The sequence below is a fragment of the Rattus norvegicus genome, chromosome 3, assembly GCF_036323735.1.
Source record: "Rattus norvegicus strain BN/NHsdMcwi chromosome 3, GRCr8, whole genome shotgun sequence".
NCBI classification, from domain to species: domain Eukaryota; kingdom Metazoa; phylum Chordata; class Mammalia; order Rodentia; family Muridae; genus Rattus; species Rattus norvegicus.
Window position 1 is genome coordinate 96,208,454 of NC_086021.1, and position 13,959 is coordinate 96,222,412.

Consider the following 13,959-nt stretch of genomic DNA (forward strand, 5'->3'; position numbering starts at 1 on the left):
CGAAATAAATGCCCATAGTGAAACAAATCTGACAAACAAGACAGCTTATGATATATAAAAATAAATAGTTCACAGAGCTATAAAACATAACCCACCAATAAAATTATACTAGAAGTACAATTTATTGTTAATTGGACAAAAAGCAAAGATATCATACAGAATGAAAAAAGTGGCATGGCCAAAAAAGATGAGGATATCATCAACTTCAGTAGCAAGAGACAAAACCAGGAGTACCAGGAACACTAGGCTTGTATCCACTGTATTCATAAAATAACAAACTTCTCACGAAGTCAAGTGTTAGTACACATGTAAAACACTGAAGTCAAACTGCCAAATTTTAAAATGGAATGTCTCATTACCAATCCTAGCATATTTAGTGAGGAGAAGCTCTTTTTATGTCTTTAGTGAACATTTACCCCACAGCTTTGCCATACAATTTTTAATCTCTAAGTTTCTCAAGGTATATATTAAAGGGTTCAACATGGGAGTAAAAATTGTATAAAAGACAGTAATATATTTATCAATTGGAAAGTTGGACACAGGTCTAACATACATGAAAATACAAGGAACAAAAAAGAGGATGACAACCATGATGTGGGAGCTGCAGGTAGACAGGGCTTTGCGTCTCCCTTCCTGACTGTGAGCCTTAAGAGAGTTTAGAATGATTCCATAGGAGACAAGGAGGAGGATAAAGACCACTATAGACATTGCTCCATTATTTCCAACTACAGTGAGTCCAAGGAAGTAGGTATCAGTACATGCAAGTCCTAACAGTGGGTACATGTCACAGCCAAAGTGGTCAATGACATTGGGTCCACAAAAAGGAAGTAAATACACAGAGATCACTTGAAGCAGAGCATGTGCAAATCCTCCTGCCCAGGACACCACCAATAAGAGAATGCAAACCTGTCGATTCATTATAGTCAAATAGTTCAGTGGCTTACAGATGGCCACATAGCGATCATAGGCCATCACCACCAAAATGAAGACCTCAGAACCACCAAATAAGTGCTCCACAAAGAGCTGAACCAGACAAGCTGTGAAGGAAATGGTCTTCTTATCACAGAGTAAATCTGTAAGCAACTTGGGCAAGATGGCAGTAGAATAAACAGCATCCATGAGTGAGAGAAAGGCAAGGAAGAAGTACATTGGGGAGCCCAATGAGGGGCTGGCAATCACTGTCCCCACAATGAGCAGATTTCCCACCATTGTCACAATGTAGATGAGGAAAAACATGAAAAATAAAGCTTTTTGCCCAGCAGGATCCTGAGTGAGACCAAGGAGGATAAACTCAGTAACATTGTTTTTCTGTCCCATTTACTCTTCAAATGAGGCTTTTTTCAGTGAGAACGGCTCAGGAAAGCAGACTTGCCTAACCAAAACCTAGACTTCCATTTTGCCAGGAAATACATCTGCATTCATATCTTCCATTCAACCTCGGAAATTTTCTGTAACCATCTGTTTAGTTCATCTTGAAGTATTTCCATAGTTCTGTCTAATAATTCTGTAGATATTAGGATTTTATTCAAAATAGCTTATTTAGATACAGAAGTGCAAAAGAATCATGATCATTAATACATTTAAATCTGATTATTAAAAGCGCATTGCATATGAATGCTCTATCTGCATGTATACCTGTTTGCCAGAAGAGGATATCAGATAACGTTATAGATCATTGTGAGTCATTATATGGTTGCTGAGAATTGAACTCAGGACCTATGGAAGAACAGTCATTTCTCTTACACTCTGAGCCATCTCTCTAACCCTAGTATTCATGTGGGTCCCCAAATAACTTGAGCAAGGTCTGTTCCTAATGTTATTGCCAGATTATAGAATATGTTCCCCAACAGGGCTCCCTTGTGCAGGTTCAGTGAGAAGAGATGTGCCTAAACATGCAGAGACTTGATGTGCTAGGCTGGGTGAACACCTAGGGAGTGTCTACTGTCTCACAGGAGAAAAGGAAGAATGTGGGGAAGAAGGATGGAGCAGTAGAAATGGAAACTGAGAGAGTAATAGTGATGCTTTCTAGATCCTGGGGGGGGGGGGGTGCGACTGGAACTTGGGCAGTGATTGGAAAATAAATAAATAAATAAATAAATAAATAAATAAATAAATAAATAAATAAATAAATAAATATGTTGCATTACAAAATACAGAATTCTTATTCATTTTAATAATCCTGCAAAGTGGTGATATCAATAAACAATAAGACCATATTCTAGTATATATACCGTGTTCAATGTTAATATCTTAGGAGAAAATGCCACAATATGATCTGTGTATTATCCAAAGTTTCACTGGCCTGGAAGCATCCTCACAATGCTATTATTTTGTAATTCTTATATATAGACACTGTACACTTTAAAAGACTTTTATTCTTTAAGTATCTTTGACACAGTCTCAAAAGACTGGTTTTGAACTATATCACATAGCTAGAGCATAATTTTACATGGTACTATCTGCAACAGTTACATTATCTGATTCTGATTGTTAGGGTTTTCAGGACCTGCAATTTTGAATTTTGAACATTTCATCACTGTCTCTCACATTCATCATTATTATTATTATTAAAAATTATTAAATATTATTATATTAAACAAATGCAAATGAACCATAATTGCTCAAGTCCTTTTACGTGAATTGAACTTACCCACAGATGTCCTTTCTCTCTGCACCAGTAGTGAAGCTTTGTTTCTCAGAGCTCATGTGATAAACTAGTGATGGGGAAGGAGAAATGGAAACTGAGAGAATAATAGTGATGCTTCCTAGGTCCTGAGGGTTTCAAATAGAATTTCAAAGTCCAGATCTCCAAACACAGAATACTCAAAGAAAACCTCATAACTATTGTGTGGAGACATGGTTATGGAGCATTTATGTTTATTCATGTTATGAACATGATTCATCTAGCACACTATAAGTTAAACAACATGATTTAAGAGTTTTTCCAGTCTCATAGTCTACAGTACTTAGTTGAAAACTAACTTTTTTATGATGCTGTTATAGTTTTTGTTTTTTACATTTGAAAAACCAATCTCTAAGTTTATATTCATGGCATTAATGATTCTAATCAGAAATAGAATACTACAACTGCTCTAAATAATGACTCTGGTTTTATTAATGTATCATAAAATTATATTAGATAAACTTTGAGAGAGAGAGAGAGAATAACACAGTAGTGGATTTTGTGGTCTCTTGGGCATGAGCTTGTGTACAGTGTCAGAATCATTTACTTACTACCTATATGATATTCGTACAGGGATCTACAATAGCTGCATCAAGGGGCTTTGTTTAGTTATGAGTTTTCTTCATGCTCTCCTCAATACGTGTGACATCTGAATGTTAGCTATTAGTACTGCTATTCTTTGTCAATATTATAATTACAAGAAATCATGAGAATCTTTTAACAAGAATTACATACATACTCCTAGGTAGAAAATAGAGTCTCAGTGTGTCTGGTAATACACACACACTGAGGACTTAGGTAAAAAGTACATTAGGAATTTTCTGTTCCATTACACATAAGTGCTCACTAAAGTTATCTTAGAGAAGTATCTTTCAACTTGAAAAAAGCAAGGGACAAATCATCTACATGGTGTTAATGGTGGATAAGAGTACCAGATGCTTTGTTCATTACAGGAAAATAAATGCAATTGTAAATGATTATATTAAACAATTTATGTCCATACCTAAAGCACTAATATTGCATAATTTTTATTTGTTGACACCTAAATTTCCATACAAATATCAAATCATATGTAAATATATATCATGAATATAAAACTAGAATTCTCTGCATAAAGGAAACAATTGGGAAGCAGAGGGGTGAAAGGGATGCAGCTACATGACTGGAGGGAATAGGTTCAAAGGTATTCAACACTTACTAGAAAATGGTCTTACAAAGGCTAGCATGATAAAATTTAAAATACATAATTTCAAATATTTAATTAAAATACTATGCAATACCAATGTAGTAAATCAATGTAATTGTAGGTGATGTTCTTTCCTATCAATTTCTACTTGCACACATACTATCATAGTTTTAAAGCTACCCACAAAAGAACACAGTTGACAGAATTTAATGGGTATTGTTGACAGTACTTAATGGGAATTAAGTACTTGAAATGATATATAAATCTAAATTATATAATGTAAATGTATCTAAATTAATTTTACTCTTTGTTAATAAATTCCATGTACTATATCAAATAAAGGAAAGCAATAAAACAATTGATGATGCATTTCACTTGTTATTCAGTAAAATAGTTAATGATCAAATCAACCTATATTTAGCAAAATTCTATGTCTTTTTTGATCTTGTGTGTGTGCCTTTGTGTGATTTTATTTAACATTACCAATTTATATATTTCCTATGACAATGCATAACCTTTAAAACAATAACAAAGGAATATTTGATTAATGTGCTTTGTTTCTAGAGACAAATACATATATATTAGGTCTAATTTTTGTCCTAGAAAATTAAGGTTCTATTACTGTGTTGATTACAAATTCTTCATGTGCTTCTGTGCCTTTGAGAACACATAATAATTTACAGCTGCTCAGTAAAAATTGAAAGATTATCAAGTGACTATCCTCAACACATTTTCATAAGGCTTCCCTTTATCTTGCTCTTTTTGTGGTGTGTAAGTATGTCATGGGGAATATCTAAAAATCAAGAAACATTTGAAAATAGCATTAACACTTACTGTATAAGACAGTTGGATACTTTCATCTGGGAAATGTCAGAACAAAAAAATCTGTGTTTATTAAGTTTGTAATGGGTTAATTGAATAAATAGCAATTAATATGTTCATCTACATTACTTTCAGTTACAATAATTTAGATGTGGATATCTAAATTATTATGTGAATTTTTCCATTTCAGTCCATTGAAGGCACTCAAAAGAGGCCTTGCTTTAAGGAGATATGATAGCCTCGTCATACGTCACAAATACAATAGTACCTAAAAATACAATCTTGAATGTATTGACATCTTGAGGATGAAGAAATCTCAGGAGTAAAAGAAGTTTCTGTCTTTAAAGATATTGAAGTAGACTCTCAAGAAGTCCTCCTCCTTTCTGTCTATATCCCCCTTTATGTAGGAATTCCAGGAAAATTAAAACCTTCGATGAACTTTCATGATCAATGATAAGTACTCTAAGAAAAATGATTCTAGGACTAATTATCAAATGAAAGTATACTCCAGCTTGGCAGTCTGAGTTTTCATACGCTTCTAGGTCATTTAATTAAGAAAATATCTCTTCAATTTAAATCAGCTGTGTGGGCACATCTATTTTAGTAAATCAGCTAATTATAATATTTGGAACAAACTCAAATGAAGCAATGCCTCTTGAACAGGATTCTTCACCTTTGTAGTCCCTAGAGGTAAGAGTTCAGACCTTGCCAACAATGAGTAGCTAACTCCCAAGATTAAACCTATAATGGGAAAAACATATTTGCAAAGTACAATGTATAGGAACTGTGAGTCTCTTGATGTATTTACGTGAAGCAGGTAAGGTTTGAACCATCCTGAAGCATGCAGCAGATTCAGGGGACTGCATCTGCATGTAGCTAAGGACACCACAGCAAAGTGCAGTGTCAATCACTCCAAAACACCTTGAGATTCAGAGGCTGAGAGATGGGGATCTGTTGCAGCTGATAATCGATTTTTTCAGTTTGGGGAAAAAGTTTTGATTATGGCTTGTCTCTGTTGACATGAAACCAAATTATCTTCATACTTTTCATCTAACCCTTTAATTTCTGTGCAATATTAAACAATAATTTCTATTACAAAGAAACTCTTGTCCTAAAATGCACAGTGCTAAAGGGCTTCTTCCAGTATTCTTTTATTCAAACTTGCCATCAGTCCAGAGAGCACATATCCTCCTGACATTGAGTTACATATTGGGTCTTCTGTGTCACAAAGGCCTAGATATGGACCACAACTTAGTTGATGGACTTATTAAACACTGGCATTATAAATTTTATGCAACCAATAGATTAACCATGCAATATCACTATATTATCTGCAAGATAAAGAGAATCTCTAGTCTTTGTACATTTTACAAATAATTGCTAGTATATTCTTTACAATTCTATATATGAACAAAATGTATTTTGATCATGGTCACAATATTCCTTTAGTTCAACTGATTCTAAAACACTACCACCACATCACATGACTCTCTGAAATTTATGTTTCCTTTATTTACTTATTTAATTATTGATTCATCCATGCATTCTTTCTTCTTCTTTAGATATTATTATTATTGTTACTATTATTATTATCATTATTATTATTAATCTTTTTAACAACCGAGTCATTATCACATCCCAGGCTGCCCTTTGTTCCTTATTCCATTCCTCCTCCCCATCTGCATGAGGATGTCTACACCCTCCAGCTAAATCCCATCAGAAAACTGCATTCCCTGGGGCCTCAAAACTCTATTTTTAAATTTTTTATTAGATATATTTCTTTACTTACATTTCAAATGTTATTCCCTTTCCTGCTTTCCTGCCCATAAGCTCCCCTCCCTCTCCCACATACGGGTATTCCTCCCATCCATCCTACTTAATGCCCCCCATATTCCCCTGCACTGGGGGTTCCAACCTTGGCAGGACCAAGGGCTTCCCCTTCCACTGGTGCCCCAACAAGTCTATTCTCTGCTACATATGCAGTTGGAGCCCTGGGTCAGTCTTTCGGTAGTGGTTTAGTCCCAAGAAGCTCTGGTTGGTTGGCATTGTTTTTCTTATGGGGTTACAAGTTCCTTCAACTCTTCGATCTTTCTTCTAATTCCCCACAAGGGTGTCCTGTTCTCAGTTCAGAAGTTTGCTGCTAGCATTGACCTCTGTATTGGACATGCTCTGGATGTGTCTCTCAGGAGAGATCTATATCCGGTCCCTTTCAGCATGCACTTTTAAGCTTCATCCATCTTATCTAGTTTTGGTGGCTGTATGTATATGGGCCACATGTGGGGCAGGCTCTAAATGGCCGTTCCTTCAGTCTCTGCTCTAAACTTTGCTTCTATATCCCTTCCTATAGATATTTTTCCCCTTTTAGGAAGGAGTGGGAGCATCTGCATTTTGGTCATCCTTCTTTTTGAGCTCCCTGTGGTCTGTGGATGGCATCTTGGGTAATCTTCTAGCTTTTGGGCTAATATCTACTTCTCAATGAGTAAAAAATTTTTGACAGTTAGGTATGTCTTCTGTCACTGAAGTCTTACCAGGCAGTCCTCTGCTGTATTTTTGTCGCGGGCCTCATATCAGCTGATGTATGCTGCCCGGTTGGTGGCTCAGTGTCTGAGAGATCTTCGGGGTCCAAGTTAGTGGAAACTGATGGTCTTCCTATGGGGTCACCCTCCTCCTCAGCTTCTTCCCGCCTTTCCCTGGTTCAACCACAGGGGTTCCCATATTCTGTCCATTGGTTGGGTATAAATATCTGCATCTAATTCTTTCAGCTTCTTGTTGGGCCTCTCAGAGGGCAGTTGTGCAAGCCTCCTGTCTGAAAGCACAGCATAGCATCAGTAATAGCGTCAGATATTGGATCCTTCCCTTGGGCTGGATCCTAATTTGGGCATGAACCTCCTTTCCCTCAATCTCTTCTCCATTTTTGTCCCTGCAGTTCTTTTAGACAGAATCTATTCCCCTCTTGATGTCCTGTCTTTCTACTGGAAGTGGACTCTATAAGTTCCCTCTCCCCACTGTTGGGCATGTCATCTAAGGTTCCTCCCTTTGAGTCCTGTGAGTTTCTCACCTCCCAAGTCATTCCTAATGATTCATCCTTAATAACAGAGTAGTATGCAATGCGTAAATGAACCAGTTTCTGTATCTATTTTTCCATTGTGGGACATCTGGCTTCTAGCTTCTGGCTATCACAAATAAGGTAGCTATGGACACAGTGGATCATGTGACCTTGTGGCATGATGGAGCATTTTTTGGTTTATGCCCAAGAGGAATATACCTGGATATTCAGGAACATCTATTTCCTAATTTTTGGATAAATGTCCAGATTGATTACCAGAGTGCTTGAACCAGTTTGCAATCCCACCAGCAGTGGAGGAATGTTCCTCTTTCTTCACACCCTCACCAACACGTGCTGTCACCTGAGTTTTTGATCTTAGCTGTACTGATTAGTATAAGATGGAGTCTCAGGGTTGTTTTGGTTTACATTTTCCTGATGTCTAAGGACTTTGAACATTTCTTTAATGCTTGTTGGCCATTCAAGTCTCCTCTATTGTGAATTTTCTGTTTAGTTCTATACCCAATATATTGGTTATTAGACCTCTATCTGATGTATGTAGGGTTAGTGGTGGTTATATATGTAGGGTTAATGAAGTTTTTTCCCCAATCTATAGTTTGCTGATTTGTCCTATTGCTTATATCCTTTGCTTTACAATAGCTTTTTAGTTTCATGATGCCCCTTTTATCAGTTTTTTATCTTAGGAAATTTCTCTCATACCCATAATTCATGGCTCTTTTGCAATTCCCCCTCTATTATATCAGTGTATCTGGTTTTATGTGGAGATCCTGATCCACTTGGACTTTTGCTTTGTGCAAGGTGACAAATACAAATTTAATTTCATTTCCCAAAGTGACAAATATGAATCTAATTTCATTTTCCTATGTACAGACTGCCAGTTACACCAATACAAATTATTAAAGACGCTTTCTTTTTTCCATTGTATATTTTTGGCTTCTTCGTCAAAGATCAAGTGTCCCTATTTGTGTGGTTTTATTTCTAGGTCTTCAATTCTATTCCACTGATCAACCTGTATCAGTACTATGCAGTTTTTCTCACTATTGCTCAGTAGTATAGCACGAGGTCAGGAATGGTGATTTCTCCCAGAAATTCTTTTATTGTTAAGAGTTGCTTTGCTATACTGGGTGTTTTGTTTTTCCAGATGAATTTGAGAATTGCTCTTTCCATGTCTTTGAAGAATTATATTGGAATTTTGATGGGTATTGCATTGCATACGTAGATTGCTTTTGGTAGGATGGCCATTAAAAATGGCTAAAGCATGGGAGATCACTCCTTTTTCTGTGGTCTTCTTTGATTCTTTTAGTGAGAGAATTGAAGTTCTTGTCATTCTTTAACTTGTTGATTAGAGTTATCCCAATATATGTTATATTATTTGTGACTATTTTGAAGGGCATTATTCCCCTAATTTCTTTCTCAGCCCATTTATCATTAATATGATGGAAGTTTATTGATTTGAGTTAATTTTATATCAAGCCACTTTGTTGAAGTTTTTTATCAGCTGTAGACATTCTCTGTTAGATTATTTAAGGTTGCTTATTATCTGATCATATCATCTGCAAATAGTGATAATTTTATTTATTTGCAATTTTTTATGCCCTTGATCCTCTTTTGCTGTCTTATTGCTCTAGCTAGAACTTCAAGTACTATGTTGAAGAGATACGGAGAGAGTGGTCATCCTTGTCTTGTCCCTGATTTTAGGGGATTGCTTCAAGTATCTCTCTGCTTAATTTGATATCAACTGTTGGTTTGCTGTATATTACTTTTATTATGTTTAGGTATGGGCCTTGAATTTCTGATATCTCAAATACTTTCTCCATTAAGGGGTATTGTGTTTTCTCAACTGCTTTTTCAGTATCTAAGACATGATCATGTGATTTTTTTCTTTGAGTTTGTTTATATAGTGGATTGAGTTCATGGATTTTCATATATTGAATCAACATTGCATCCCTGGAAGAAAGTCTACTTGATCATGGTGAATGATGGTTTTGATGTGCTCTTTAATTTGGTTTGTTAGAATTTTTTGAGTTTTTGTATCAATATTAATAATATGAATATTAATCAATATTAATAAGTGAAATTGGTCTGAAGTTCTCTTTTGTTGTTGGATCCTTGTGTGTTTTAGGTATCAGAGTAATTGTGGCTTTATAGGATGAATTAGGTACCCTTCTTTCTGTTTCTATTTTATTTTATTTTATTTCTATTTTATTTTCTATTTTAGTTTGAAGAATATCCTTTCCCATACCACTTGAAAACTTTTGGTTGAAACTCTACCTTATTGGCTATTAGCAACTCCAGCTTGTTTCTTGGAACAATTTGCTTAGAAGGCTTTTTGTCCAGCTTTTTACTCAGAGGTAGGGTCTGTCTTTGTCATTGAGGTGTATTTCTTATATGCAGCAAAATGCTGGGTCCTGTTTGTGTATCCAGTCTGTTAGCTTATGATTTTTTTTTATTGGAGAATTGAGGCAACTGATACTGAGCTATATTAAAGGCAGATGAATGTTAGTTCCTGTTATTTTTGTTGTTGTAGGTGGCATGTGTATGCGAGTCTCTTCTTTCTGCTTTGTTGTGAGATGATTAATATCTGTTTTCCTTTGATGTAGGTATTCTACTTGTATTGGAGTTTTCCATCTAGAATCCTTGGTAGGTGTGGATTGGTTGATAGATATTGTTTGAAATTGGTTTTTGTCCTAGAATATTTTGGTTTCTCCATTTATGTTGATTGATAGTTTTACAGGGTATAGTAGTCTGGGCTGCCATTTTTGTTCTCTTAGGGTCTCCATGACCTCTGTCCAGGTTTTTCTGGCTTTTAGTGTCTCCGTTGAGAAAATCTGGTGTAATTCTGATAGGTTTGTGTTTATATGTTACTTGCCCTCGTTCCCTTGAAGCTTTTAATATTCTTTCTTTAATATTCTGTGCATTTAGTGTTTTGATTATTATATGACTAAAATATTATCAGTATTTTCTTTTCTGGTCCAATCTATTTGGTGTTTTATAGGCTTCTTTTACATTTATAGCCATCTCTTTTTTGGGGGTGAAAAAGTTTTCTTCTATGATTTGTTGAAGATTTTTTGGGTCCTTCGACCTGTGAATCTCCCTCCATTCTTCTCCATGCCTATTATCCTTAAATTTGATCTTCTCATTATGCCTGGGTTTCCTGGGTGTTTATGGTTAGGAAATTTTATATTTTGAATTTTCTTTGACAATGGTGTCAATATTTTCTATGGTACTTCTACACCTGAGATTCTCTCTTCTATTTCTAGTGTTCTATTGGTGATGCCTACATCTGTAATTCCAGATCTCTTTCCTAAGTTTTCCATTTCCTGGTTTGCCTCCATTGGTGTTTTCTTTATTATTTCTATTTCCACTTTTAGGACTTGGACTGCTTTATACAATTCCTTCACCTGGTTGTATTTCCTGTATTTCTTTAAGGGATTTATTTGTTTCCTCTTTAGGGGCTTCTATCTGTTTCCCTATGTTTCCCTGTATTTCTTTCAGTGAGTTATTTATATCCTCCTTTAAAGACTCTATTATCTTCATGAGATAGAATTTTAGGTCATCTTCTTAACTTTTCTGGTCTGTTAGTGTATTCAGGGCATGCTATACCAGGGAGAAATAGGTTCTGATGATGACCACATATATTGGCTTCTGTTGCTTCTGGTCTTATGCTTGCCTCTTACCATCTAGTTATCCTTAGTTTTTGCTTGTTTGAGTGACTCTGTCTGGAGTCTGCCTCTTTTGTCCCTGGGTTGCAACAGGTCTCCTGGTAGGCCTGCAGCCCTGGCTATAGCAGAATTCCCATGGGGCCTTCTAACTGGAATGTCTCCAGAGGTGTACATAAGCTGCTGATCTGTTGCCCTGATAACAGAAGATCTCTTGTGTGTCCTTTAGTCTGCTGTGTCTTCAGAGGAACAGTTAAGCTGCCACACAACATGGAGCTGTTCTCCTGGGAGGCTTTCAGACAGTTGGGTCAGTTGTCCTGCATGCAGCAGAACTCCTTGGAGGCTTCAGACTGCGGTGTCTTGAAAGAAGTCTATTATTATTATTATTATTATTATTATTATTATTATTATTATTATTATTACAGTTTATTACAGTCCACCTTCCTAAAATTACTCATCCAATTCCTCCTCCCCTGTCCCCAAGAGGATGTGCCCACCTACACGCACCCCACCAGACATCTGCATTTCTTGGGGTCTCAAGTCCCTTGAGGGTTAGGTGTGTCTTCTCTCACTGAGGCCAGGCAGTCCTCTGCTGTATTTGTGTTGGGGCATCATATCAGCTGATGTATGCTGTCTGGTTTGTGGCTCAGTGTCTAAGAGATCTTGGGGTTCCAGGCTAATTGAGACTGCTTGTCTTCCTATGTGGTCACTCTCCCCATCAGCTACTCCTAACCTTTCCCTACTTCAACCACAAGGGCTTCTGGCATCTGTAAATTGGTTGTGTATAAGTGTCTGCATCTGACTATTTCAGCTTCTTGTTGGGCCTCTCAGAGGGCAGCCATGCAAGGCTCCTGTCTGTAAGCACAGCATATCATCAGTAATATGGTCAGGCCTTGGAGCTTCCCCTTGAGCTGGATCCTAATTTGGGCATGTTATTGGACCTCCTTTTCAGTGTCTTCTCCAGGTTTGTCCCTGTGGCTCTTTTAGACAGGATCAATTCTGGGTCAGAGTTTTTGACTGTGGGATGGAAACCCCATGCCCCTACTTTTTGTTCTATCTTTCTTTTGGAGGTAGACTCTACAGGTTCCCTTTCCCAATGTTGGGCATTTCAGCTGAGGTCCCTCTCTCTGGTGAGACAAGCTCATTCATTCATTTACACAATCCACTGAGTTTAATTAGACTTTCTATATAAGCATTGATGTAGGGTTATTCACAAGTATTATTAACCCACTAGGGGTCAAAAACTGCAGAAAACTTTCTCTCACCCAGAGAGAAAGTTTCAACTATCATTGGATCCACAGGCAGGGATAGCACCAATGAGGTCAAACATGGTAGAGTACTAACTGACTTCATCTTGTTTAGGAAAACCCAGGTGCTCTGTCATATCAATAATGCAGAGACCTTGTCATGTTGAAAAGATACTGCCTTAAAACCATCTTCTCAAATCTCTGAGTTTTATACTCTTTTTGCCTAGAAGGAATCAAAATCTTAATTTTTGTTCTCTTGTGTGTGGCAGGAATCAGTAGAATCAAGAAAAAGTCATTAGCACTTTCTCATCTACTTGAGAGAACTTCACAGGAGTATATTTGCTACTTGATCTAATAGTTACACGATTTCTACACATTTATGATATAATACTGCTGTGACATCTGTAACATGATTAAAATAGCACAACTGAAAGATTTGAATCAGTGAGTATCATCCCCTTATTCTATCCACTACTCTGCCTCCCATTCCCTATTCCACTTATTTTGAATAATGGTTTTATAAATCTTTTTTATAGATTATTTTATTTGTGTATATTTCAAATGTTGCCCCCTTACTGGTCTCCCCTCCCCTTTCCCTCTAAGAGGGTACTCTCACCCCCACTCAATCCTGCCTCACCCCTCTAGCATGCCCATTCACTGGGGCAACAAGCTGCAAAAGGACCAAGCACATCCCCTCCCACTGATTCCAGATCAGACAGTCATTCTGCTACGTATGTAACAGGAGCCATGGACTCACTCATGCATAATATTTGGTTGGTGATTTATTCTGTGGGAATTCCGATGGATCCAGTCAGTTAATATTGTTCTTCCTGTGGGGTTGCAACCCCCTTCATCTCGCCAGTTCTTCCCTATTCCTTCCATTGGGGTTTACGGCTGTGTAATGGTTGGCTGTGAGTTTCTGCATCTGTATTAGTCAGGTGCTGGCACAACCTCTCAGACGACAGTCATACCAGAATCCTGTCTACAAGCACATCTTGGCAATAGTACTGGTATTTGGTGTGTGCACATTGGATATATTCCAAAGTAAGGCAGTCTCTGGGTGGCATTTCCTGCAGTCTCTGCTCCATTTTTGTCTCTGCTTTCCTTCAGACAGGAACAATTCTAGGTTAAAACTTTTGAGATGAGTGGGTGACTCCGTCCCTCAACTTGGGGCCATGCCTATCTACTAGAAGTAGTCTATTCAGGTTCTTTCCCCCTCTGTTGGGTATTTTGGCTCATGTATTACCTATTGGGTCTTGGGAACCTCTGATATCCCTGCAATCTAGGACTTTCTAGTG

General features: G+C 37.0%; 1 protein-coding gene across 1 annotated transcript; it reads right to left on the bottom strand.

Annotated features, from left to right (window-relative positions):
• Positions 1-393: 393 nt before the first annotated feature.
• Or4a77 (olfactory receptor family 4 subfamily A member 77) lies at positions 394-1,317 on the bottom strand. The gene has a single exon (NM_001000623.1). The coding sequence runs from the start codon at positions 1,315-1,317 to the stop codon at positions 394-396; it is 924 nt and encodes a 307-aa protein (NP_001000623.1).
• Positions 1,318-13,959: the final 12,642 nt, after the last annotated feature.

Coding starts and splice junctions, on each gene's coding strand:
- Or4a77 (NM_001000623.1), bottom strand. CDS start 1,317: ATGGGACAGAAAAACAATGTTACTGAGTTTATCCTCCTTGGTCTCACT.